At 62.4% G+C, this 25,723-nt stretch overlaps 2 protein-coding genes across 5 annotated transcripts in view; one reads left to right on the forward strand and one right to left on the reverse strand.

The window, feature by feature from the left end:
• Nucleotides 1–395: 395 nt before the first annotated feature.
• On the forward strand, nucleotides 396–6,708 carry GINS2 (GINS complex subunit 2). Of its 2 annotated transcripts, none has more exons than XM_075161546.1 (5): nucleotides 396–573; nucleotides 1,501–1,615; nucleotides 2,518–2,617; nucleotides 3,690–3,841; nucleotides 4,201–4,294. In XM_075161546.1, exons 1-5 carry the CDS (start codon nucleotides 484–486, stop codon nucleotides 4,206–4,208), a joined length of 465 nt encoding a protein of 154 aa, XP_075017647.1. In that variant the 5' UTR covers nucleotides 396–483; the 3' UTR covers nucleotides 4,209–4,294. The 2 variants fall into 2 exon arrangements, with proteins under 2 accessions (XP_075017647.1, XP_075017646.1); XM_075161545.1 differs by having other exon boundaries at nucleotides 409–573; nucleotides 3,690–3,816; nucleotides 4,201–6,708.
• Nucleotides 6,709–7,854: 1,146 nt separating this feature from the next.
• The window catches only part of GSE1 (Gse1 coiled-coil protein), a 64,649-nt gene continuing 46,780 nt past the window's right edge, over nucleotides 7,855–25,723 (reverse strand). For 2 of the 3 annotated variants that reach the window (XM_075161542.1, XM_075161543.1), the window contains exons 2-16: nucleotides 24,287–24,505; nucleotides 19,989–20,188; nucleotides 18,400–18,581; nucleotides 18,041–18,238; nucleotides 17,590–17,781; nucleotides 17,147–17,469; nucleotides 16,391–16,715; nucleotides 14,403–14,983; nucleotides 13,659–13,771; nucleotides 12,419–12,689; nucleotides 12,155–12,277; nucleotides 11,667–12,038; nucleotides 10,959–11,234; nucleotides 10,450–10,553; nucleotides 7,855–8,128 (exon numbers count right to left, since the gene is read on the reverse strand). In XM_075161542.1, the coding sequence (XP_075017643.1) occupies nucleotides 7,994–8,128; nucleotides 10,450–10,553; nucleotides 10,959–11,234; nucleotides 11,667–12,038; nucleotides 12,155–12,277; nucleotides 12,419–12,689; nucleotides 13,659–13,771; nucleotides 14,403–14,983; nucleotides 16,391–16,715; nucleotides 17,147–17,469; nucleotides 17,590–17,781; nucleotides 18,041–18,238; nucleotides 18,400–18,581; nucleotides 19,989–20,188; nucleotides 24,287–24,505 (3,614 nt within the window). In that variant the 3' untranslated portion in view covers nucleotides 7,855–7,993. The remainder of the gene's footprint in view (nucleotides 8,129–10,449; nucleotides 10,554–10,958; nucleotides 11,235–11,666; nucleotides 12,039–12,154; nucleotides 12,278–12,418; nucleotides 12,690–13,658; nucleotides 13,772–14,402; nucleotides 14,984–16,390; nucleotides 16,716–17,146; nucleotides 17,470–17,589; nucleotides 17,782–18,040; nucleotides 18,239–18,399; nucleotides 18,582–19,988; nucleotides 20,189–24,286; nucleotides 24,506–25,723) is intronic. The other variant, XM_075161544.1, reaches the window with a different exon arrangement.

The following is a 25,723-nucleotide window of genomic DNA, read 5'->3' on the forward strand; positions in this document are numbered from 1 at the left end:
CAGGGGGCGGCAGCGGCGGGCGCCGCGCACATGCGCAGAGGGTGAAGGCGGGGGCGCTGCGGGCCCCGCGGCGCCCGGCAACAAGTGCTGAGCGCTGATTGGCCCGGGCGCCCCAAGGGAGCACCGGGATTGGTCACTCTGCGACGGACCCAGACCTCCGCCCGCTGGGCCTGGCCGCGGGGCCAGAGCCGGAGCGCGGCGCGAGTAAGACAGCCAATCAGAAAAGAGTGCGCCATGGTAACCAATGGTCGGCCAGCGCCGCCCGTGGGAAACCAATCAGCGTGCTCCGAGCTGCGCCAGACCCCGCCCCCTCGCGGAGACCGCGAAAACGCGCCCGGCGGCGGGAAGCAGAGCGCTGTGGGCGGGGCCTCGCCGCTGCGCAGCCAATGGGGAGGGCGGGCATGCGGCGGGCCCGATGCCGGTTCCGGTTCCGGTTCCGTCCCGGGGCCGGTTCGGTGCCGGCCCGGGTCCCCCGCCGCCGCCATGGAGCCGGCCGAGGCGGAGTTCCTGGCCGAGAAGGAGCTGGTGACGATCGTGCCCAACTTCAGCCTCGACCGGATCCACCTCATCGGGGTTGGCGGGGCCGGGGGGCGGGGACAGGCCCTGGGGGCTGGGGGACAGGGCCCGGAGGGCAGGGCCTGGGGGTGCTTGGGGAGCAGGGGTTGGGGAGCTTGGGGACACGGTCTGGGGGGCTTGGGGACAAGGTTTGGGTGTCAGGAGCTGGGGGACTTGGGGGACAGAGCCTGGGGAGGTTGAGAACAGCGTCTGGGGGGCTCATGGACAGGCCTTGGGGGTGGGAGCAGGGTGGATTGGGTCTGGGGGATAAGGGTGAGGGGCTTGGGGACGGGCTGGGGCGTTTGGGGACAGGGAGAGGGGCTGGGGGGCACGGGGAAGGAGCTGGGGGTCTGGTGTGATGGGGATGGGGGAGTTAAGGGATTGGGGCACGGGGGCAGAGAGAGGGGAGCAGGTTAGGAGGGGGGCAGGGCAGCACCCCAGGAGGTTTGGGAGGGGGCGATGCTGTCCCCCACCTCTCTGGTGCCTTCGCCCCTCACACCTGAGCCTTGGCTGAGGGCTGGGGGGGGTGATGGGCTGCGCTGGGTGCTGAGCCCCCAGCTCTGGCAGCGGGTGCCAGGATCTGCCGTGCTGGTGGTGCGAGCTGTGCTCTGCTGCCACGCGCCTCTGAAAGCGCCTCGGCCTGAGCCCAGGGGGCTGCGTTTCCAGGATAGATGTAATTTCTGGCCATAACTTCTGTGAAACGCTTTGAAATAGAAAATGCACTGGAAACGTTAGTTATTGCTTCTCAAGGGAGAGGAGGAGAAGTCTGAGAGCAAGAACTACGGAAGCGAGAGGAGGAAATTCAGATGCTATTTGACTCAGGCTTTTCAAAATCCCCTGGAAACTCATGCTCTCTAGAGATGGCCGAGGCCCAATTAGCAGACGAGTACTGCGATGTCCTAGCCCTCACTGCTGCCTTACTCTCATCTTGAATTCGTCTTCCAGGGAGATCTGGGTCCCTTCAATCCTGGCTTGCCGGTTGAAGTGCCTGTCTGGTTGGCCATTAATCTGAAGCAGAGGCAGAAGTGTCGGCTGATTCCTCCGGAATGGATGGACGTTGGTAAGGACGGCGGCTTCGGCCCTGGGCTTCAGTGGGTGCAGCAGAAACACAAAATAAAAAAAATCTCTGCTTTTCGCCATTAGTGGGAAGCTTAATTCAACAAACACAAGGTAACTCTGAGAGAAGGATCTAATGTTCCACCACTGGAATTCTTTATATTTACAGGAGATGTAATTTTCCCAGTTAAGTCAGGTATTTAACTTCTCTTCCTCTGGTGAGGAGGAAGAACAAGGGTTAGATTGAATCCCCAGCCCTGACACTCGTCTTCAGCAGCGGCCGCTGGTCTTTCTGAGCAGCACTTGCCTCTCTCGCAAGGCTTCTTCAGAAGGAGCTTTGGGGACCTCGGATGACAGTCTGTGAGGAGGGAGACCTTGGAGAGCATGTGTGTGTGTTAATTGCCGGTTCGTTCACTCTGTGAAATCCTTTTCCTCAAGGGCATCGGAAATGGGAGGTTGTCTCACTCTCTAAAAAGTGAGAATCGTGGCACCCTCCCTTTGTCGTCTCAAGGGAAACTGAGAAAGAGAAGAAATAAACGCTAATGGAGCTCCAGTAAGAGGGAGACCTGCACCAAGCATTCCTGCTTTATTTATTCAAGGGCGCAAACACTAATTAGCGCAAGTGCTTTGTGGGTGAAGGGACCATCTCCCGACAGGCGATGGGTTTGGGGATCAAGCTGGTGTAGATCCAACCTCCCGGCATGGTGTGCTAAGTGCGGCTTCGATGTCCCTGTCAGCATCCTTGTGCGCTTCGTTAGAGAAGCCTTTTTCTGCCCGCACATTGATTCAAGCTTGGACGTAGACTTGGTCCTACAGAAATAGCATGCAGGTTTTCCTGCGGGGGTAAAAATGTGCCTGGAGCGTTGAAGGTCTGGCAATGCCTGACCATTCCTGGTTGTATTTTAGAAAAACTGGAGGAAATCCGGGACCAGGAACGTAAAGAGGACACCTTCACTCCGATGCCCAGTCCCTATTATATGGAACTCACAAAGCTGCTGTTAAACTAGTAAGTAGGAAATGTATTGTAACAGTTTCCGCCCGAGTACATGCTTGCATAGACAATTTTTCAAGCTTTCGTTGGCAGCAACCCCAGAGGGCGGTGGGAAAGTGAGAGTTAATGGAGGTTTATTTCACAGCGTGCCAAGATCTCGTTGCAGCCGTTTTCTCATGGTAACTTTGCATTTCAGTAACTTGGGGATTGCTTGTTCTGCAGCCTGATAATTGGGGCTGTGCCGCTTTACTGAGCGGCAGCTAAGCGTAGAGGCCTTGAGGATCAGCAACACGTTCCATGGCTGCAATCTGTTCAGCAGCCTAAACCCTCCAGGCTTCTTCCTTGGCTCTCCTTCAGGAGGAAAGCTCCTCTTTCCTCGGCCTGAGAAGCAGGAGACCAGGGATATTCCGAGTCTGAACTCCTGCCTGCTGAGGCATTTCACTTGTAAAATGTGCTGGCTGGTATTTTTCTCAGCGCGGACTCTTCTGACTTTAAGCCCTCGATTATGGCGGGGTGGTCATTTAAGCACTGGCTTTTCCTCTGGAGATGACGCTCTTGGCGTGCGGCTCCTTCCCTCACGCTAGAATAACCCTGACAGCTCTGTCCGTGTGAATTGATCTGATCTCTCGAGGTCCTTATGGCAGCGCTGAATTGCCTTAATGGGAGGATGTGGCACAACTCGTACAGTCCTTTCAACTTAATACTCTCTGATAGAGCCACGAGAGCCCAGAGCCGGGGCTCTAATCGCAGCCGAGTCCTCTCAGTTCCCTGGCTGCCTGTGACTTTGGCCGGGTTATTGGCCCTCCGTGTACCTCGTACCAGCTGGGCAATTAAAGAGCAGAAGGATTCTAGTGAGAACCAGATGCTGCATCAGAGCTGAGCATTCCTGGGTAAATAAACTATCCCAAAAATCCCAGCAGCAGAAGTACCAGGCTGGATTTTAATGTTGAGTTGCAGTTTTTTTGCTCTGTAGCAAACTGCTCTGCTTATGCCTCAGAGGGCTGAAGAACTGCCAACATCACTTACGCCAGTGACATAACGTACGAGTCCCTCGCAGCCTGTTCTGATCCGCTCTCTCCTCCTCCAGTGCCTCAGACAACATCCCCAAAGCCGATGAGATTCGGACGCTGGTGAAGGATACCTGGGACACCCGGATAGCCAAGCTGCGGCTCTCTGCGGACAGCTTCGTCAGGCAGCAGGAGGCTCACGCCAAGGTGCGGCGGGGACGTGCGGAGAGAGGTTCGCCAGCTCCGTGCTGGGAGGATTCCAGATGCCGTGTGATTGTGTGGGCTTGTGACTGATGAGAGCTGCTCGTGAAAATGCTGGTTGGGGCATGTTTTTCCTGGGCTGTGGGTACATCAGTTGGGAACTAAAGCCATATGCTGAAACCTCGCTTTATGGGCTGGTTGCAGCTCCCTGTGCGTTGTGGAAATAGCGCTCTCGTTGCCTGTCTGCTTCTCTTGACCGGGGGTGGCAGCTGGGCCGGTCCCTCGGGGTGTCACCGAAGGAAAAGCGTGTGCTGCAGAGCGGCTTTCTGAGTTCCTTGTCCTCTGCTGCGGCAGAGCTCTTTCCCCACGTTCTGCTGTTTTCTCTTTTAGCTGGATAACCTAACCTTGATGGAGATCAACACGACCGGGACTTTCCTTACTCAAGCCTTAGATCACATGTACAAGCTCCGGACCAACCTCCAGCCTGGCGAGAGCGCCCGCTCCCAGGATTTCTGAGGTACTCGCCAGGCCCTCAAACCTCCCAGGAGAGGGCAGTGGGAGGGAGCAGGCTCTGCTCCTGGCCCCTGGACCTTCACCTGGCCAGCTTCCACCTCCCTGCACGGATCTGAAGCCACCCAGGCCTCCTTCCCTCCTCGGCAGTAGCCGCACGCAGGACGGGGTTCCCCTTCCACGTGGGCGCAGGGGAGAGAGCAGGCAGCCTCGCGGCCGGCGGGGAATCGCTCCAGAGCTGCCGATGGCACGGGAGCATCCCGGCACGGTAGCTCCTACCCGCTCCCTCTTCGCAGAGGTCGGCCTCTCTCTTGGGTTCAGAGGTCTGCTTGGTGCAGGCGGTGGCTTGCCAGCCCTGGGCTGCTGTCTAACGATGTCGGGCGGATCTCTCCGCCCTGGAGAGTGTGGGTGTACTTCATAGAGGGAACTTCTGAGGGCAGCACAGGCCACACACTGCCTTGAAAGCAATAAATATCTAGGCGGTGCTTCGCCATGAATTTTCTCAGAGCCTTGAAAAGGGGGAAGATGTGCCGGCAATGAGAGGTGTCTGCTACTCTGCTGGGGAGATCAGCTGGGAAGCAGATCCATCTGCTCTTTGGAGAAGGACAAAAGAAAATGGCTTTCCCTCTCCAAAGCCAGGCTGTCTTGTAATATCATACGTCTGCCTTTTTTTTTTTTTTTTTTTTTTTTTTAAATCTGGAACTGTCTGTATAAAAAATAATTAAAAAAAAAAAAATAATTGCAGCTGAGTGAACGGCATGGAATTAGTCCCTGTGTTTTGTCGCACGCTGTGCATCAAGCGTACACGGGTTAAACAATGCTTGGAAAAACCCGCAGCTCTCCTCCTTTGGCTCCGGCCCCGTTCCCCTGCGGCAGACCGACAGGCGAGGGCAGGATCCTCGCCAGCGTCGAGCTGCGTTGATGGCAGATGTAATTATTACGGGCGAGAGGGAAAATGCCGGCTCCAACCCAACGGCGGCAAGCCGCGAGCGGTGCCCTTCCCGGAGCATCTGGGCCAGCCTCCGCGCGGCTCCTGCCTGCCATCTGTGCCCTGCCTGCCTCGGCCGCTTCCCCCGGCGCTGCCCGCAGGCAGCAGCGGTCAGGGCTTGCGAGCAAAGGGCTCCGACAAGGTGACGATGGCAGGAGCTGCCCCTGGGGAGGCTGGGGGATGCTCGGAGCGGGGCTGCTTTCCCATCGCCGGTGGGGGAGAAAGAATCCTTTGCCATCATTGTGGAAGAGTTTATTTTTTTTTGTTGTTGATGTTTTCAGGAATTACAGCAATATACTCATAAATACCTAATTACTACATTCAACAAATAATATATTACATTACAATTAATTCAAACAAGTACACTTAGAACATGTTTAGGTTTGGGTTTTTGTTTTTTCCTCTCCTTTTTGGGGGTTTTTTGTTTTGTTTTCTTTCACAGCATCTAAACTGCCCCCAGCGGGCTCTGCCTCGCCGTTCCCTCCTCCCAGCCCTCCCAGGCTCTGGCGCAGCTGCTCGAGCGATTCTGCACGGGGTACGTACAGACACAACCACTCGCCATGGCCCTGGGGGGAATAATTCTGAGAAATCCATCCAAAATACGTGATTACGGGCTGGTGAGGAGGGAAAGTCTCAGTACAGGAGCTGCTACGAAGCGCAGCTACATCCCAGCCAGGCTCCTGCCCCCGGCCTCACCGTGGCACGGCGGCGGCGAGGGATAAATTGCCGATGATTTTCCATCCCCGGCTTCTTCCCCGCCCCACCAGAGCACACACGGGAGGGGAAAAAGCGAGTCGAGCAGCAAAGCGTATTTTGCCGTGTTAAAATTCATTGTGAAGCCCGGAGTTGGCAGCGGCGAGGCCAGAGGCTGGCGATGCAATTGGGGATTTAAAAAAGATTAAACTAATTTCTGTCACAAGGGCATTTTGCTTTTTAATCTTGCACAGCTTTTTTTTTTTTTTTGGTGAAGCCAATGGGAGACCGGGGAGCGGGGAGGTGGGGGGGTTAATGCTTTCTTTGCGAGTGCAACAAGGGAATTTAAAGCAGAAAGCAGAGGTCACCTTTGCCCGTAGACGTGAGCTTGTTCCGTGGCAAATTTAAAAAATAATAATTTAAAAATTAAAAAAAAAAGCCTCCCCGGGGAGTTGGGGCACGTGAAGATTAGAAAGTGGCTAAAAACGGCACCGTGTGGTGCCAAGCCCGAACCTGCCGCCCCGGCCCGGCGCCGCCGGCGGGCTCGAGGTGCGGGCAGGAAGGGCTCGACCCGGCTTGTCCCCGTGGTGCCACCGACCCGGTGCCAAGCCGCGCACCCCACGGGCAAACCCCGGCTCCCCCTGCCCAAACTGCCTCAGCGCCGCTCTGATTGTCTCGGTATTTTGGGGGGGACAAGGACACCCCCGTGCCACCCGACCCCCAAACCCTCCGCCCTCTCGGCGCAATTGCTTTCTAATTTCTAATTTGGCAGACGGAGCCCGCGCAAGGCTGAGAAACCGCCCGGCACTGCAACACCCACAAGTGCCCAGAGGGACCAGAAAAAGACCCAGAAACCAAAGAAAAAGGGTAAAAAACCAAACCAAACCAAACCCAAACCCCAGGAGGTTGAGGGCGGTGGAAGGGCTCAGCTCCGGGTTCCCGAGGGCAGTGGGACAGCACCTGGCCCGCTGGAAAAGGGGATTTATTTTTCCTGGTTTTAAATTCTTTTAAAACAATATCTTCAATATCTTTTCTGTCCTGACCAGCAGCAGTACAAACACTAAAAGCAAATTAATCCTTTTGCCAAAAAAGAACGAAAATAAAAAGGGGGTGGGGGGGGGTGGGGGGGAAGGAAAAGAAAAGAAAAAAAAAGCAGAAACATATTAAAAAAAAAGGCAAGCTTTTTATAACAATAATTAAAGTAATAAAAACATACAAAACTTTTTTTTTTTAATATATATACACAGTACAAGGCTGAAGCACCTTTTTTTTTTTTTTTTGACTCTTAAATTGCAAAACCACGGTGAGTGGCTCCGACAAGGTAACCCCCGCCGGGGCCCACTGCCGGCGCGTGTCTGTGCCCCTTCCCCGCCAAACAGGAACAAAAAGGTACCTTCAACCAGTTTATTGACTTTTTATTGTTTTATAGCGAAGTGCATTTCCAGTGGAAAGCCCCGGGGTGGGGGGGAGAGGCTCCCGGTGCCGTGCCGGGGGGGGAGCGGGGCTCGGCGGCTGCTGGCCGGCCATCCCGCACCCGGCCCCGCGGGGCTCCTCCGGCCTTAGTGTTGTCGGTGGAGTCTTTAATTGTAATTTAAAAAGAAGAAAAAAAAAAAAAAAAACAAAACAAAAAAAAAACCCAACAAAAATTGAGCGCTATAAAGTGTGGGTGGGTGGAGGGGGGGGCCGCAGCGCCCTGTCCCCCGGGAGGAGAGCCCGAGCCGGGCTGGCGGTCGCTTGCAGAGGGCCGGCGGCGCGGGAGGGGCCGGGACGGGGTCTGCTCGCCGTCGGGTGGGCTCCCGGCTCCCGTGCTCCTTTGCTTCATGCATGGCACATTCTCCGTTGTTTTTTTTTTGTTTGTTTGTTTTTGTTTTTGTTTTTTTTTTTAATTTTATTTTTTTAGCTTCAAACCTCCCAGTGAAAAATATTAAATATTCAAGGTAATAAAATAGATTATTATTTCTAGACTATATGTTCGGCCTAGCCCAAGGAGCGTCACCTGGGATACCCCTTGAAATAACCCCTAGACCACTGCATTGCAGGCAAGGCAAGGCACTTCCGCAGGTGATCCAGCTCGGCTTGCAGGCGCTCGCGCTCCGAGACCATCTTCTGCTTCTGGGTCCTTAATTCCTGCAGGCAGCCCAGGGGAGAAGAGACAGTCAGGGCGGGCAGCCCCCGGGCCAGCCGCGCAGGGAGGGGATCCTCGTGGGGTGCTGGGCTCAGCCTGGATGCCCCGTGGGGGATGTGGGGTGCCTGTGCGGGGGCATAGGGTGGGGGGCACTGCAGGGGACGGAGTATTGCAAGGGACAGGGTATTGCAGGAGATGGGCACTGCAGGAGGCGGGCACTGCAGGGGATGGGGTATTGCAGGGGATGGGGCACTGCAGAGGATGGGCACTGCAGGGGATGGGATATTGCAGGGGATGGGGCACTGCAGGGGACGGAGTGTTGCAGGGGACAGGGAATTGCAGGAGACGGGCACTGCAGGGGATGGGGCACTGCAGGGGACGGAGTGTTGCAGGGGACAGGGAATTGCAGGAGACGGGCACTGCAGGGGATGGGCACTGCAGGGGATGGGATATTGCCGGGGACGGGGCACTGCAGGGGACGGGCACTGCAGGGGACGGGGTATTGCAGGGGACGGTATTGCAGTGGATGGGCACTGCAGGGGGTGGGCACTGCAGGGGATGGGGTATTGCAGGGCACGGGGCACTGCAGAGGATGGGCACTGCAGGGGATGGGATATTGCAGGGGATGGGGCACTGCAGGGGACGGAGTGTTGCAGGGGACAGGGAATTGCAGGAGACGGGCACTGCAGGGGATGGGCACTGCAGGGGATGGGATATTGCCGGGGACGGGGCACTGCAGGGGACGGGCACTGCAGGGGACGGGGTATTGCAGGGGACGGGGTATTGCAGGAGACGGGCACTGCAGGGGATGGAGTATTGCAGGGGACCGGGTATTGCAGGAGACGGGCACTGCAGGGGACGGGCATTGCAGGGGACGGGGCACTGCAGGGGACGGGCACTGCAGGGGACGGGCATTGCAGGGGACGGGGTATTGCAGGGGACAGGGCACTGCCTGGGACGGGGATGGGGCACTGCAGGGGACGGGCACTGCAGGGGACGGGGCACTGCAGGGGACGGGGTATTGCAGTGGATGGGCACTGCAGGGGACGGGGCACTGCAGGGGACAGGGTATTGCAGGGGACAGGGCACTGCAGCGGATGGGCACTGCAGGGGATGGAGTATTGCAAGGGACCGGGTATTGCAGGAGATGGGCACTGCAGGAGACGGGCACTGCAGGGGACGGGGTATTGCAGGGGACAGGCACTGCCTGGGACGGGGATGGGGCACTGCAGGGGACGGGGCACTGCCTGGTACGGGGATGGGGCACTGCAGGGGACAGCCGCTGCAGGGGACGGGCACTGCAGGGGACGGGCATTGCAGGGGACGGGGCACTGCAGGGGACGGGCACTGCAGGGGACGGGCATTGCAGGGGACGGGGTATTGCAGGGGACAGGGCACTGCCTGGGACGGGGATGGGGCACTGCAGGGGACGGGCACTGCAGGGGACGGGGCACTGCAGGGGACGGGGTATTGCAGTGGATGGGCACTGCAGGGGACGGGGCACTGCAGGGGACAGGGTATTGCAGGGGACAGGGCACTGCAGCGGATGGGCACTGCAGGGGATGGAGTATTGCAAGGGACCGGGTATTGCAGGAGACGGGCACTGCAGGGGACGGGCATTGCAGGGGACGGGGTATTGCAGGGGACAGGGCACTGCCTGGGACGGGGATGGGGCACTGCAGGGGACAGGCACTGCAGGGGACAGGGCACTGCAGGGGACAGGGCACTGCCTGGGACAGGCACTGCAGGGGACGGGGCACTGCAGCGGACGGGCACTGCAGGGGATGGAGTATTGCAAGGGACCGGGTATTGCAGGAGACGGGCACTGCAGGAGACGGGCACTGCAGTGGACGGGGTATTGCAGGGGACGGGCACTGCAGGGGATGGGGCACTGCCTGGGACGGGGATGGGGCACTGCAGGAGACGGGCACTGCAGGGGACGGGGCACTGCAGGGGACAGGGTATTGCAGGGGACAGGGCACTGCAGCGGATGGGCACTGCAGGGGATGGAGTATTGCAAGGGACCGGGTATTGCAGGAGACGGGCACTGCCTGGGACGGTGATGGGGCACTGCAGGGGACGGGGATGGGGCACTGCAGGGGACGGGGCACTGCAGGGGACGGGGCACTGCCTGGTACGGGGATGGGGCACTGCAGGGGACAGCCGCTGCAGGGGACGGGCACTGCAGGGGACAGGGTACTGCAGGGGACGGACACTGGAGGGGACAGGGTATTGCAGCGGACGGACGGGCACTGCAGGTGGGTGGGTGCCTCTGCGGGAGGAGCGGGTGCCTGGCAGAGGCCGGGTGCCCGGCCCCACTCACCGCCATGCTGTGCGAAAGCTGCTCTGCCGTCAGGCTCAGGCTGTAGTGCTGGGCCTCCAGCCGCCGGCACTGGCTCTGCAGCACTTGGCGCTCCAGGTTTTGTTCTGCAAGGCCCAAAGGAGAGGGGATGAGCGCCGGCTCCTCCGGCTCTGTGCACGGCGCCGGATCGTGCCCGAGCACCATGGGTGCCAGCCCCGCAAGAGGCTCTGCCCAGCCGGAGGCGATGGCCTCCAGCATCCCAGAGCATCCCTCCAGGTCCCGCTGGGAGGGCGCCGGGCAGCCGTGAATACATGCATTTTTCACATATACATCCATTTTCACCAGCGCCTGTTGCTTTTATGCCACTCCAGCAGCGCTGGGGAGCAACCCGTGCTTCCCCAGCCCGTCCCAGCGGGAGCCGGAGACGCCTGGTCAGGGCAGGGAGTGGTTTCACCCAGGGGAAACTGAGGCATGAAGTGGGGGTTTACCCTCCCTGCCCCTGCCCCAACTCCCCCCCCTCAATCCCCTACCTTCTATATGTTCCTGGTAAGCTTCAAAAATTGCCTCGATCCCTTGCCACTTGGGCCTGGGGTAGTCTTCCTCTTCTTCCTCCTCCTCCTCCTCCTCTTCCTCGGAGGCCGAGTCGCGGGGCAGCGGGGGCAGCGCCCGGTGGGGCAGCGGCCCCTCGGCCGTGCCGTTGTGCGGGGGGGCGGCCAGGCGGCTGGACGCCTGCAGCTCGGGGATGTTGTAGTGGATGGAGGCGTCGAGCTTGTGGTTCTGCTCCGCCGTCAGCGCCGCCGTCCCCCCTGCGGGCACCGAGCTTCAGCCCCCTGCCCGCTCCCCGCATCCCCCACCCGCCCCTCGCGTCCCCCATCCCAGTGCTGCCCTCCCTGAGGCTGCATTGAGAAAGATGCTCCCCTCAAGGTATTAATTACTGTCCCCCCCCCAAGCCATTTTGGGGGGCTGCAGCATCTTCCCTGGGTTTTCATCACCCCCCCGCACAATGAAGTAACTTTATTTTCCTTGCTTATTGAAATGAATGAGTTTTGAGGGGAATGGGGCCGTATTATCCCAGCGCCTTCATTGATGAGGTCCTGGGATGCTCCAGCAATGAGGTTGCCGGTAGATTTTGTGCCCTCGGTGGTGCCAAACCCCAGCGGGGGGATGAGTGGGTCTCCCACCCCACAGGGATGCTACCCCGGTGGTACCCAGCCTGCTCCCCACATCCCTGCCGGTACCTTTGTGCTTCTGCAACGCTTTTTGGGTGGACTGCAGCACCGACTCGTGGAACTGATGGGCGAACTCCTCGGCGATGAAGGGCTCCCAGGGCTTGCTCTTGCCGTTCATGCTGTGGGACAGCGGCACCGGGATGTCCTTGGGGAGGGGACCCCTGACGTAGCTAAGGATGCTCAGTGCCTTCTTCCCGGGGTGCCCGTCGCTCAGCCGGGGCTTCTCCGCTGGCGCGGTGGCCGACTCCTTAGCCCTTGGTAGCTCCTGGGGTCTCAGCTGGTCTAACCTGCCGGGTTCCGCTGCCTTCTGTGCCTCCGGCACGGAGACGGCGATGCCCACGGGTTTATCCGGATCCAGCAGGAGCGGCGGCACCGGTGGCTCTTTGGGCAGAGGAGGAGCAGAGTCGGCTGCAGTCGGGGCTCCGTGTCCCCCGCAAGGCAAAGCCGTGCCCCCACCCGGCCAGCCGAGAGCCAGGGAAGGACCGGGGGGCTCTTACCGGTGGCGGGGCCGCTGGGGCTGTCCCGCGGGGAGCTCTTCACCACCACGGTGGCTGGCGTGGTCTTCTGCTTCATGGCCTGGAGCATCTCCACCAGCTTCTCCTTGTCTGCGGCATGGGAAGCTGAGGTTTAGTGTAGCCTCTGCTCAGCAGAGCAAGCTCACGGCCGCAGGCGAGACCCCTCCATGGCACCCCCCCAAACCAGGGAGTGGGGACCCCCCGAGCCGGGACCGGCCCCGAGCGTGCGCGGGGCATGGCTGTTACCTTTCCTCTTCTCGGCACTGATGTGCGTGAGGTTGAAGATGGTGAGGAAGCGCTTCTTCTCCTCGAAGTTGGGGCTGTTGTTCATCTCGTCGGGGCTGTAGCGGGTGGAGAGCGGGAGGCGCGGGGAGGGCGTGCGGCGCTTGTTCTGCACCGTCGGCGGCGAGGGGCTCCTCTCCCGCAGCATCCGCCGGCGCTTGCGCCGCTTCTGGCTCAGCAATTCCTCCTTCTGCTGCTGCGTGGTGAGGCCGAAGAGCTGCAGGAACTCCAGCTTCTGGGGCGCCGAGGGGGAGAGCAGAGCAGGGTCACCCCCAGACCAGTCCCTGTCCCAATCCCCATCCCCATCCTCATCCTCATCTCCATCCCTATCCCCAACCCTGTCCCCGTCCTCATCCCCATCCCCAACCTCATCCCCATACCCATCCTCATCCTCATCCCCATCCCCATCTCCATTCCCATCCCCAACCTCATCCTCATTCCCGTCCCCATCCCCATCTCCATTCCCATCCCCAACCTCATCCTCATTCCCATCCCCATCCCTGTCCACATTCCCATCCCCGTCCCCGTCTACATCTCCATCTCCATCTCCATCTCCATCCCCATCCCCATCTCCATCCCTCATCATCCTCATCCCCATCCTGATCCCCATCCCCATCTCCATTCCCATCCCTATCCCCATTCCCATCCCCAACCTCATCCTCATCCCCAACCCCATCTCCATCCCCAAACTCATCCCCATCCCCATCTCCATCCCCATCCCTATCCCCATTCCCATCCCCAACCTCATCCTCATCCCCATCCCCATCTCCATCCCCAAACTCATCCCCATCCCCATCCCTATCCCCATTCCCATCCCTAACCTCATCCTCATCCCCATCGTCATCATCCTCATCTCCATCCCCATCCTGATCCCCATCTCCATTCCCATCCCCATCCCCAACCTCATCCCCATCGTCATCATCCTCATCCCCATCCGCGTCTCCATCCCCATCCCCATCCCCATCCCCATCCTCATCATCCTCATCCTCATCCCCATCCGCATCCGCATCTCCATCCCATCCCCATCCCCATCCCATCCCCATCCCCATCCCCATCCCATCCCCATCCCCATCCCGTCCCCGACCCCTGGTGCCTCTGCAGCCGGCTGGGGCCGGTGGCTGCACCGCAGCCCTGGGAGCGGGCGCCCGAGGAGGGGCTGCTCCCCGGGGGTCGGGGGGCCAGGGCGACCGAGCGCCGCCGGTACCTCGGAGGAGGTGTCCAGCTTCAGCGGGGGCTGCTCGGCCACGCAGCGGAGATGGGCCCGCACCTCCTCCTCGTCGCTGTCGTCGCAGGAGTCGTCCAGGTCGTAGTAGTAACCTGGGGGTGGCGAGGGGCTGACGTGAGACTGGGGAGACCATGGGGACCCCAGGGACCCGCTGGGACCCCAGGGAATCTGCTGGAACCCTGGGGAACCCGCTGGGACCCCACTGGGGACAGGGGTGCAGCAGGGCGCGATGCTGGCGGGGGAGCGGTGGGGGTCCAATGTGGGTCCCAGCGGGGCGGGGGGTGTAACCCAACAGAGCCCCGGCCCCCCTCCGCCCGCTGTGGGACCCTGGAGGGCATCGCCCACCCCTGCATCCCCGCTCAGCACCGCTTTGGGTGGGGGTTAACGGCCGGGGGGGAGGCTGCGGCTGAGCCCCCCATTCCTGCTGGAAGGGGGACGGCAACGCCTGTTGCCCCCCCGCAAGCGCTCCCTCTCCTCCTCACCGCTGTTCTCATCCCCGCTCGCGCAGTCCCATTAATATTTAAAGCCCGCTTATTAGCCTCAGTTCATCATTTATTAATGGGGCATGTCTAGAGCGGAGGATTTACCGAGCCACTCGGCTTGCGGGAGCGTTTCCATCGCGGGCTGCCGGCATCCCCAGGAGACCTACCGGCCGCCCCCACCACCGCCAGGTCCCGGTGCCGATGGGGGGGTCCCCGGCGCGGTGCAAACCCGGCACCTCACCTTTCTCACGGGCCTCCCGCCGCCGGCGCTCCTCCAGGTCGAGTTTGCTGACCAGCCTGCGGTGCTGCTGCACGAACTCGTCGTAGATGTACATGGGGTCCTGGGCGCGGGGCGGGGGGGGCCGGTAGGGCGAGCTGGGCTTGGTGGCCTCGGCGAAGGGGGCAACCGGGGGTCTTTGCTGGCTCAGGATGCTCTGCGTGGACTTCTCCAGCTCGGCTAGGAAGGGGGCGTGGGTGAAGCCCCCGTGCTCCGGGGCACCGGGCTCCCGTCCCGGGGGGTATTTCTCCAGAGCATCCCTCTTCCTTGCCCCCTCCTCCAGCTTCTCGGGGCAGAAGACCCTCTCCACCTTCACCAGTGGGATGCCCTGTCGGCTGGGCTCGAAGGGGGCCGGGTGGCCGTGGAGGGCGTGGGGCTCGGGGAGGCGCCGGGGGGGGTCGGGGGGGCTCTCCATCAGCGAGACGGGGTTCCAGAGGGACGTGGCGACGGGGTGGTGCTGGGGCTTGGGGGAGATGAGTGGTGGGGGCCCGCCGAAGTGCTGCGCCGGCTCCCGGCCGCTCGCCTCGTGGCGGCTGGATCCCGACCTGCGGGGAGAGAAGAGAACCGGAGAGGTCAGCGGCCGGCACTGCTGCCGGAGAGCCGGCCACACCCCGGCACCGGGCTGCTTTTGGGGGAGAAACGCGCCGGTTAGGGCCACCCGGAGGGGTTTGTGCACATGGGGCTGCCACGCTCGTCCCCTCCTGTGCCACCGCCCCGAGGGACGGGGGGGGCAGAGTCAAGGCTGCTCCCGGGCGGGTTGAGCAGGGATGTGGCTGCATCCCCGGGGCGCCGGGCAGCGGACCCCCGGCTCGACCCCCCCGGCTGCCCACCATGGGGACAAGAGAGCCACCGGTCCTGGCACAGCCCCGCTCTCCCCGCAGCAAGGGCAGCACCTCGGTGCAACCCTCCTCCGACAGCCGGGGACGGAGCCAGCCCGTGAGCGGGATAAATATTTCATGCGCCCAAGCTGTGCATTTAACGCTTTTCCGCTCCAGCGCCCCGGACCTCCGTGCACGGAGCAGCGAGTTCAGCTCCGCGCCGCCATCCGCAGCCCCGGCACGGTGTCACCGCCGGTGGGAAGCATCACCCGCCCTGCCGGGGATCGGTCCCTCTCCTTCCCCGCTGGATGCGGGCAGCCCCGGGAAGGGGACGGGGATGGGGATGGGGATGGGGATGGGGTATCCCCCAGCTGCAGGTGTTTCGGGGTGACCTTGCTCTCTCCCCTCCGGTTTGGGGCAGGAGGAGCGGACGGGGAAGGGAGCCTGTGGCGGGCACTCGCCTTTGTGCCGCCCCGCAATCTGCTCCTTATTATCCTCGATGAGCCGCGCTAATCCCCTGGATACCCAAAAATAACAAAGGGAGCTGGCGGCAGAGCCGGCTGGATGAGCCCGCACTGCTTAAACACTCAGCAGCAGGAGCGAGCAAGCCCCTGTCAATCAGGGGGTGCGAGCACACTCCTCTGCCCCCCCAAACCACCCGAGTTTGGGGCGGCTGCCCCCTTTAAACGGGGCGTCCCACCGCCTGGGTCCGCTGCACGGCGGGGAGCTGCAATTAGCGGTGCCGGGTGCCCGGGCAGCACCTGGCCGCTCGCCGCTGGCCCCCGGCCACCTCCCAGGCTCGTCGCCTGCCGCCGCGCAGATGTCGGGCACCGGCAAAGCCTGGCGCTGCCAGCGCAGCCGGCCCGGCTGGCACCGCCTGACAGGGACCTGCTGGCACCGGCCGAGCACGCCGGCTTCTGCTGACGGGGATGTGCAAGGAGTGAGGGGCACGGCTACGGGACGCTGGCTACCTAACGGGGGGGGGCTGGAGCCAGCTAACGGGGGGTGCAAAGCCGCGGGGCAACGGGGAAAAATCCTATGGATATTAGAGCAGGAATGGCTGCGACGTGGGAAAATGCAACTAGGTTTTAGGGGGAAGCTCCATCCCTGGAGCGGGGCTGGCAGCGTCCCTACCTGGGGTGCTCGGGCCGATGCTCGGGCTCGGGCTGGCTCGGGGCGCGCCCCATGTCGAGGTGCTGCTCCAGCACTTGTTGCCGAAACTCCGAGACTTGGGATTGCCGATCTTCCTTCTCCTGGCGAAGCCGACGCTGCCGGGCCAGCCACTTCTCCTCCTCGTTGGTGCGGTGGATGAGCAGCGCCGTGGCCGCGCTGCTCCCCGGCAGCGGGAACACATTGTGGTTGGGGATGAGGCTGGGCACGGGGTGGTGGGAGGCCGGCGGCGGGTGCAGCGGGTGCTGGATGGGCTTCGGCGTCGGCAGCACCGAGTCCTTGAGTTTCTCTGGGTTGGAAAGAGGGTGCCGGAGAGTCAGGGCACGGAAAGGGGGGGCTACTTGTGGCCATCTGTTGGCTATCAGGGTATTTTGGGGTGTGCAGGGTCCCCCCCCCGGAGCATCCCTGCAGGCGGGAGGCACCCAGAGCCCTGCGCTGCCCGCTCGCTGCCAGCCCAGCTGCCAGGCGTGCCGTGGCACCGGGCGCATCGCCACCCCGGACCAAGTCAGATGGCACCGGCACCGCGCCGCCTCTCCGAGAGCCGCGGCATCTGGGCTTTTGGCACCGCGCGCTGGCAGCCGGGAGAGCCCGGCTCCGTCCCCCGCCACCTCCCGGGGCCACCGACCCCCTCGGCTTTGCCATCTGGAGGGGAAAGGGGACCGTGGCAAGCTGCGCCAAAGGCGGCAACCCCCCCGCCAATGTCACCCGCGGGGACGTTACCTGGTCTGCTGGGTGCCAGCGGCTCCGCCGGTTTGACCCGCTCCTCGGCCGGGTGCCCCCGCAGCCCGTGCAGCTCGGCCACGGGGAGGAAGGGCCCCTCCATGGCTTTCACCATGCTCAGCTCCTTCTCCCGGGCACGCTCCCGTTGCCTCTCCAGCTCCCGTTCCCGCTCCTTCTCCCGTTCCCGCTCCAGCTCTTTCTCGCGTTCCCGCTCCCGTTCGCGCTCCTTCTCCCGCTCCCGGTCGGCTTCTCGCTCCCGCTCCTTCTCCCGCTCCCGCTCGCGCTCCCGCTCCCTCTGCCGCAGCTCCTCGTCCATTTGCAGCCTGCAAAGAAAAGCCAAAAAAAAAAAAACAACCAACCCCCAAACAACCCCCAGACGCCTGTTAGCATCCCCTGGGGCGCCCTGTCCGTCCCCCGTCCATGGCCATCATCCCCCTCCGTACCTCTCGGCGGCGAGGCTGGAGATGCGCTCGGACTGCAGGGCGGAGAGGGAGGAGTGGGAGAGCTCGGGGGGGTACCGTACCCCCGAGAGGTGCAGGTGCATGGCTGAGGGGTGCAGGGGCGGCAGCGAGCCCGGCGCCGGCAGCGGGTAGAAGGGGGACCGCAGCGCCGACAGGCAGTACGACTCGTCCATCCTGGGGAGACGGGGATGCTCAGCGGGATGTGCCCCTCGGGGCGGGGAAAGAAACCCCCAATTCCCCCCCGCTGGGAGCGATCCCAGGCTGGGTGGGGGCTGCCTTCTGCTGGGAGAGGGGTTTGGAGAGCCCCAAAACGCCCCCAGTGCAGCCCAGCCATCTTCTGGATGGCTCCCACCCTGCCACCCCCCCCCCAGCCCCATCCTCCGGCCACCGGCATCCCCCGGGGACCCCCAGACCCCAGCTCGGCGATGCCCACCTGAAGGCGGGGTGCGGGAAGGGGTGATGCGTCAGGTAGCTGGGGTGGTAGTAAGCGGCGGCGGCGGCGGGATCCAGGCCGAGGGGCGGCAGGGAGGACATGCGGAGGTCCTCGGCGGTGTGGTAGGGACGGAAGCTGCGCAGGTAATCCTCGGTGACGGCGCTGGGAGGCACCACGTGGTGGACCGGCCGCTGGAGGCTGCGGCGGGAGCAGGGAGATGGTCACCATCCCTCCCTGTCCCCCCCACCCCGGGGAGATGTCAACCCCCCCGGGATGCTCGGGGGGACCAGACCTCGCAGGGGACGCCCGCATCCTGCAACGCCCCCCCCCGCCCCGCCATCCATCGCTGCCGGACTCACTTGAGAGGCGGGAAGCGGGAGTCCTGGACCACGGAGCTGGGGGGCAGCCCGAAGGAGTAGGGTGTCCCCAGGAGGTGGGAGGGGACGGCGGGGCCCCCCGCTTTCTCCTGCGCGAGGGGGGGCTCCGAGATGAGGCGCTCGCGGCCGCCGCTGCTGCTGCTGCCTCGAGACCCTGCTTCTTGCTGGAAGGCAAAGAGGCAGAAACACCGAGCTGGGCGTTAGAGGACGGCAGGGACCCCCGAGGGGTGGGGGGATCCCTGCTATCTCCCCACCCCGGGACCCTCGGTGGGTCCCCAAGCGTGCCCGCAGGGTCCCCGGCTGGCACCGGTACCCGGGGGAGGATGCATCCACCGGAGCATCCTCCCGCATCCCCGCTGGAGGGGCGCGAGGGTCCGGGGGGGGCTGCGCCGGGGGGCACCAGGACACGTTACCTGCCTGGGGATTTACGGGCCGCTTTGTTCTCCAGAGCTATTAATCATCCAGGGAGCACACAGACACGGCCGGTGGAAATCCAGCAGGCCTTTGCTAACGGCCATAAATCAGGGGTCAGCCCGGCATCCCCCCAGCATCAGGACCCCTGCCCGGCCTCACCCGTCTTCCATCAACTCCCCATCCCCGGCGCCGGGATGAAGGTCGCTCCCTCCTCGTGCCAGCGCCAGCTGGGGAGGGACCCCCTGGCAAGGGGGGACCCGTTGGGGTGACAAGGGTAATTGGGGGGGTGACCTCCAGCAAGGCAAGGTTGGGTTTAAAAACGATTATTTTTCATTGCATCTTCTCCATTCAGCGGCTGGAGGAAGAGGATGGCGGCAGCCCCCGGCATCCCCCCCCCCGCCGTGTATCCCCCCTCCAAATACAACCCTGCAACCCTCCGGGGCAGGTTGCAGGTCCCCGGCCGTCGGGGACGGTCCCAAGGTCACCGCGGCCGGCACAAAGGGCGTCCCGTCCCCCCCCCGCCGCCTCCGCCGCCCGCATTAAGGCTTATTGTGCGTGCCAGGCTCTGCTCTAATTACCTCCCCGTCTCGGGGCGTCACGCTGCGAGCGCGGCTCTGCCAGACAATAACCCACGCTCGGTTAACCCCCGGGCTGCGGGGGTCACCGGGGAGGAGGCGACATGGGGGGACGCAGGGGGGGCACGGGGGTGGGGAGCACCCCGACACCCCACGCACCCCTCCGAGCGCCCGGGGATCGCGGTTCAATTTATTTTTCTCCGCCCCATCCTCGGTGTTTCTCATCCCCTCCCATCGCCTCTCCGCTTTGTGGTTTAATTAGTCTTTCCAAGTGGCATAATCCCCCCGGGAATCTGCTTGTAGCATGCGGAGGAGAGGAGAACCACTAACGATGCTTCTTAATTAGCCGCTCCCCCTTCCTTCTTCCTCGCGCTCCCCTCCGGATGGCAGCCTGGGGACGACGGCAGCCGGGGGACATGGCGGGGAGGAGAAGGGACAAAATGGGGGGCAGCCCCTCGGGAGCCGCGTGGCAGTGCGGCTCCTGGCACCTCGGACCACGCTTGGCACAACCAGTGCCGTGCACGGCATCCCACACCCTCCATCCTTTGGGGGGGGCCGGACACCCCCCGAACACGGCCATACCTGTCTGCCCTCGCTCCTCCAGACCCCGTTGACCGTTTTCGTGGGGGCGATGGTGACGACGGGCGGCGTGCTGGGCACGCTGTGCCCCCCCGGGGGCACGATGATGGGGCCCATGGGGCCGCGTTTGGGCGTGCTGGCGGGGGAGCTGTGGTTGGTGGCCGGCGAGGAGACCGGGGACGACTCGCTACTTATCGAGGACCCTGAAAAATGAAAATAAACAGGGAAAAAGGTTAAAGCTGAAATTGCCCTCTACAAGCTGAAGCCATCCCCGGTGGGATGCCCCGTTGCAGGGACCAGGGATGGGTGGCATCCCTCCAGCCCCCCAGGCTGGACCCCCACCCTCCCATCCCAGGGGAGCCCTGTCCCAAGAGAGGTTCCCCCCAGTGCTAAAAGGCTTTGCCCCACGCGGTGGGACGGGCGCCCTCGTGCCTCTATCTAATGGGGACTGCCACCCCCCACCTCCCAAAAAGCCCTTTATGGGCACAGCAAGCCCTGCCCGTGCCCTGGCACAAGCGACACCGATGCGATGCCGACCCCGGGTGGCTGCATCTTCTCAAGCCGAACCCTTAATTCGGCTGCAAAAGTTGCCGTGCAGGAGCCAGGGCACTCAGAGACGTTGGGACGAAGGAGTCACTGCCCGGAACCCTTGGGCAAGGCTTTGGCTTTATTTGCGTATGCATCTGTATTTTAAATTACACCCAACCCGGGGCTGCTGCTGGTATTTGCAAGGGAAAAATATAAAAATGGAATTAAAGCGATGTGGGTAGAAAAGCAGAGCTGGAGCAGAAATACAAATTCAACATTAACTAGGGCGCCCGGCGCCTGGCGTCTGCTCCCGCGGCACATCGCCCGCTCCTAACACCCCCCCAGGCAGCCTGGGGGCTCCTACCCCCCAAAACCCCGCTCCCACCAGCCCAGAGTCTGGGCTGAGGGAAGGTTTCTGCCATGCTGGCAGGGATCAGCTACTGGCCGCCGAGGGGTGGCCCGTGGTCACCGCAGGATGCCAGCCGAGAGGTGACGATGGTCCCCACCCTGGCACTGAGCCTGGCACGGAGAGAGGCCTCGTCTCCCCTGAGCGTGCAAGCTGGCTCCTCACCCTGCAACCATGCAGTTTGGCTCCCCTGAGCACGCAAGTCAGCTCCTTGCCCTGCAACCATGCAACTTGGCTCCTCTGAGCGTGCAAGCTGGCTCCTCACTCTGCAACCATGCAACTTGGCTCCCCTGAGCACACAAGCTGGCTCCTCACTCTGCAACCATGCAATTTGGCTCCCCCGAGCGTGCAAGCTGGCTCCTCACTCTGCAACCATGCAACTTGGCTCCCCTGAGCACACAAGCTGGCTCCTCACTCTGCAACCATGCAACTTGGCTCCTCTGAGCATGCAAGCTGGCTCCTCACTCTGCAACCATGCAACTTGGCTCCTCTGAGCGTGCAAGCTGGCTCCTCACCCTGCAACCATGCAGTTTGGCTCCTCTGAGCACGCAAGCCAGCTCCTTGCCCTGCAACCACGCAACTTGGCTCCTCTGAGCATGCAAACTGCCTCCTCACCCTGCAACCATGCAACTTGGCTCCTCTGAGCATGCAAACTGCCTCCTCACCCTGCAACCACGCAACTTGGCTCCTCTGAGCACGCAAGCCAGCTCCTTGCCCTGCAACCACGCAACTTGGCTCCTCTGAGCATGCAAACTGCCTCCTCACCCTGCAACCATGCAACTTGGCTCCTCTGAGCGTGCAAGCTGGCTCCTCACCCTGCAACCATGCAACTTGGCTCCTCTGAGCGTGCAAGCTGGCTCCTCACCCTGCAACCATGCAGTTTGGCTCCTCCGAGCGTGCAGGTCAGCTCCTCGCCCTGCAAGCATCCAACCCATCTCCATCCCCCTCCAAGCGCCCCACGCACTCCTCACCACGCTTACCCCCGGCGCCAGGGTAAGACCGGGAGGGAGCCGGGAGGCGGCGGGGCTGGGAACGCCGCAGGAGGCAGGAGCATCCCCAGCCCCCGGGAAGGATGCTCGGCGGAGCGGAGGGGCCAAGCGGAGCGGCCCGCTGCCGCCCTGCCTTATTAATTATTCCCGAGTCGCTCCGAATCGCTTTCATTTCAAGAGCGGCAAGACTCGGGGAAAGAGAAAGGCTGCCCGCGACAAAGGAAGCCGCCGATACGGATTTGACACCCACTGAAGTCTATCTTGTCAGCACAAGGCCAACAACAATTAGCAGCCTAATCCCCTCTGAGCTGGGAAGCCATTACTCACCACGCGATAGCGTTAACAATCAATACCATCACAATGAGCCCGGCAATTAATGAAGCTAAAGTCTTACTTCAGAACCTTAATTCTCGCTGTGTGGCTTTAAACGGGAGGGTTTGTGATCGTTATAATTAACTGGTGGTATTCAGCCAGGAGTTAGTCAATGAAACTAATCTGGATTGGAGATGACAAGAGGCACAATGTGATGGTGTCACCTTTGTTTTCTGACCTCCCGCTTTCCGCTCGGCGATAGCAGATTAGCAGCCCAGGCTGACAGGCAAATGTAATTAACAGCTGAGACCCCGAAGGAGGAGGGGGGGGGAAGAAAGGAAGGCACGGGGGGAATGAAACCCACCCTGCAGACAGCCCTGGGCAGGATGGGCGGCAGGAGCCCCTGGCCAGGTGATGGTTTCTTGGGGTCTTGCTGGGATGGAGTCGGTCGGGATGAGCCCCTGCAGCCGGGGATGCTGCAGGGAAGCGGGACATCCCTACGGATGCCCCGGCCGCAGCACAGCTGCCGGTCCGTAAAGCCGGTAAAAAAGCCGCCGATCCCGAGTGGAGCCGGTCGGCATCACCCCATCGGCTGCCCCGCCACGGTGGAGCATCTCCCGTTGTGGGAAGGGAAGCGGGGTGAGGATTTGGGGGCAAAGCAATTCATTTCCCAGGGGTAAAAACCATGGTGCGGAGAGGAAGCCCCTTCCCGACACGGACCCAAACCCACGCCTATTAAAAACCTCTGGGATAAGCCACTTCGGGCACCCAGATGGGCGAGGACAGGGTTTTTTTGCAAACAAACGATGCGGTAATTAAGGGGAAATCCAAAGGGAATGCGGCTTCTTCTCTCCAGTGCCACAAAATCCATGCCAAAACCCACTGACGTCTCTTCGGATGGGCTGAGCAGCACGGTGGGAGCACGAGCTGTGGGGTGTGGGTGGAAAAAAAGGCAATATAATCCCCCCAAACCCAACCGACCACCCCGAAGGAAGCCGATGGGCTCTGGGGCAGGCAGCTGGGGACAGCCTGGAGCTTGCAGCGAGGCTGAAGCATCACCGAGACCTCGTCCCCTCGGCGTCACAGGGACCCGGCGTCCCCACGTGCTTCCTCGGGAGCAGCCGACGCCGGAGGCTTCGGGTCACGGCCGTGCCGGGGCATTTTGTGGGCGGTGGGGGGCTGCGAGGAGGGTCTTGCAGATGGCGCTTGCAAAAAGGGTCTTCCAAAAAAAGCCTTGCAAAAGGGATCTTGCAAAAAAGGGCCTTGCAAAAAGGATCTTCCAGAAAGGATCTTGCAAAAAGGATCTTCCAAAAAGACCTTGCAAACAGGACTTTGCAAAAAACATCTTGCCAAGGGTCAAGCGTCCTCCCCAGGGACCAAAGTGCCCGGGCAGTGGCCAACGACCCAACGGGGAGTGCCCACCAGTGGAAATACCAGGGATAAATACTATTTCCTTGCAAATTGATGATGCCAGCAGCCTCCTGGTGAAATGCTTCACAGCCCGGGGACAGGCTGCTTCCCGCTGCGCACCGGGACAGCCCCGGCGATTCCCACAGGCGGGGACCTCGGGGTGCTCCGGCACCGCGGCAGCAGCTCACAGCCCCCATTGCAAGCGGGAGGGGGTGCGATGGAGGATGCGGCAGCCAGCCCATCACAGGGTGACGAGGGACAGGGACATCCCGGGGGCAGCCAAATTTGCTGTTTAGCCGGGCAATTCGGCTGGGGAAGGAACAGATTTGAGGACCCTCCGGAAAAAAAACAGCATTTCGGTGAAGCATGGTGGGAGGGAGCGGCGCTGGGGGGACAGGGAGGGAGGGACAGGTCCCCCCGCGTTGCGCTCTCCCAGACTTTCTCCCGGGGTATGGCGAGTGATACGGCATTTGGATTACTCCGGCTGAATTGAATTTCTAAACTGCCCCCTCGAGACACGACGCCGGAGAAAGACATTAGCTCGGGAAATGGCGAGAAAACGCCGTCCGCCGGCTCCCGGGTGGCGGCGGCGGGGAAAGGCACTGATGCTCAGCATCCCCCCGGTCCTCGTCCCCGTCCCCATCATCGTCCCCTACCTCTGGGCTCCTCGGCTTGCTTGGCGAGCTTGCGGAGAGCGGCGGCGAAGCTGGAGGAAGGTGCTGCCTGGACGGACAAAGTGCTGCTGGCTGCCGGGCTGCCATTGGGGACGATGGAGCCGTTGAGGGGCGAGGGGGTGAGGGGGCTGACGGTGGCGGTGGTGCGGGTGGCGGTGGAGAGCATTCCTAGGGACGGCGACTTCGGCTCATGGCTCATGCCTGCGAACAAGAGCAGCCCGCGTTAGACAGGGACACGGGGATGGGAGCGGGGAGAGCGGATCCCCGAATCCAGGAGCAGGAACAACCAGCAGGACAAGCAAAACCTTCCCTCTAGTTCACCCTCCCCCAGCCCGAAACGCACCCATGCGAGGGGGGGAAGCGAGCAGGTGGGCGCAAGCCCCGCGCGCTCAGTGCAGGGGGGCTTGGCGGAGCCCCACAAGGAGGGAGAGGGGTGTTTCGGGGGGACACGGGGACTTCAGCATCCCGATGGGGAGGGGAGGCAGCCCTTTGACTCACATGGTGCTGCCAAAACCCAAAGCACCCCTGCCGCACCCCTAACTGCCACCATTGAACCCCCAAATCCCTGCCACTGAACCCTCAAATCCCCAGTATTGCATCCCTGGGTCCCCAGCACTGCAACCCCAAATCCCCACCACTGCGTGTTCGAATCCCCACCATTGCACCCCCAAGCCCCCACCACAGCACCCCTAGCTCCCCACCATTGCACCTTCATAGCTCCTCACCATGGCACCCCCAAGTCCCCATCGTTGCACCCCAAAGCGCAGAGCCGCTATAGGGCACGGTGGCCTCTAAGGGTGGGGGCGACGGTGCTGTGGAGCGGGAGGGTGCAGCCCACCCCGTGTCCCCCCCCCCCCCAGCTGTCACGGCCAGCCGCTCCAGGGCTCTCCACCTCCCAAAACAGCAACTGCTGATGTCAGGGCCCTTAAAATAGACTTCCAAACGAGCAGCTTCATTAACACCAGCCTAAAATTAGCCCCGCTCATGGGTGGGCAGGCGGGCGGGGGGGGCCGAGGGGCAGCCCCCCCCCCCCAGCTCCCAGCAGGGCTGGAGGCAGCTCGAGGCACCGGCGATGCCGGAGACCCCGGAGCATCCCGCGGCAGAGGGTGGCCGGGCGCTGCGGGAGCCGGGGCGGGGGGGCCGCGAGTGCCACTCAGCGTTGATTAATCTTTGCCCCCCGGCCCCAGGAGAGGCGGCCGGCGCGGCGGCGCGCGCTCCCCTCTGCCCTCATTATACAAGCATTTATTAACTCCGGTGCTCTCAGCCATTGACTGCCGCCTTGTCGACACGCTCGGCTCATGTAAATTCATTACCAGAACAGCTGGGAAGCCAACCCGCCGCGCCGGCCGGGCCCAGGCACCCCCAGGCTTTGCACCAGCCCGGGGACCCCCAGATAAGCATCTGGGTTCCCCCCCCACG

The sequence above is a fragment of the Calonectris borealis genome, chromosome 12 (genome assembly GCF_964195595.1).
Source record: "Calonectris borealis chromosome 12, bCalBor7.hap1.2, whole genome shotgun sequence".
In the NCBI taxonomy this organism is placed as follows: domain Eukaryota; kingdom Metazoa; phylum Chordata; class Aves; order Procellariiformes; family Procellariidae; genus Calonectris; species Calonectris borealis.

Excerpts from the sequence above, each read along its gene's own strand:
- GINS2 (XM_075161545.1), top strand. The coding sequence starts at position 484 with ATGGAGCCGGCCGAGGCGGAGTTCCTGGCCGAGAAGGAGCTGGTGACG. Across the intron at positions 1,616-2,517 it reads TCCGGAATGGATGGACGTTG|AAAAACTGGAGGAAATCCGG; the intron begins GTAAGGACGGCG and ends GTTGTATTTTAG. Across the intron at positions 3,817-4,200 it reads AGCAGGAGGCTCACGCCAAG|CTGGATAACCTAACCTTGAT; the intron begins GTGCGGCGGGGA and ends TTTCTCTTTTAG.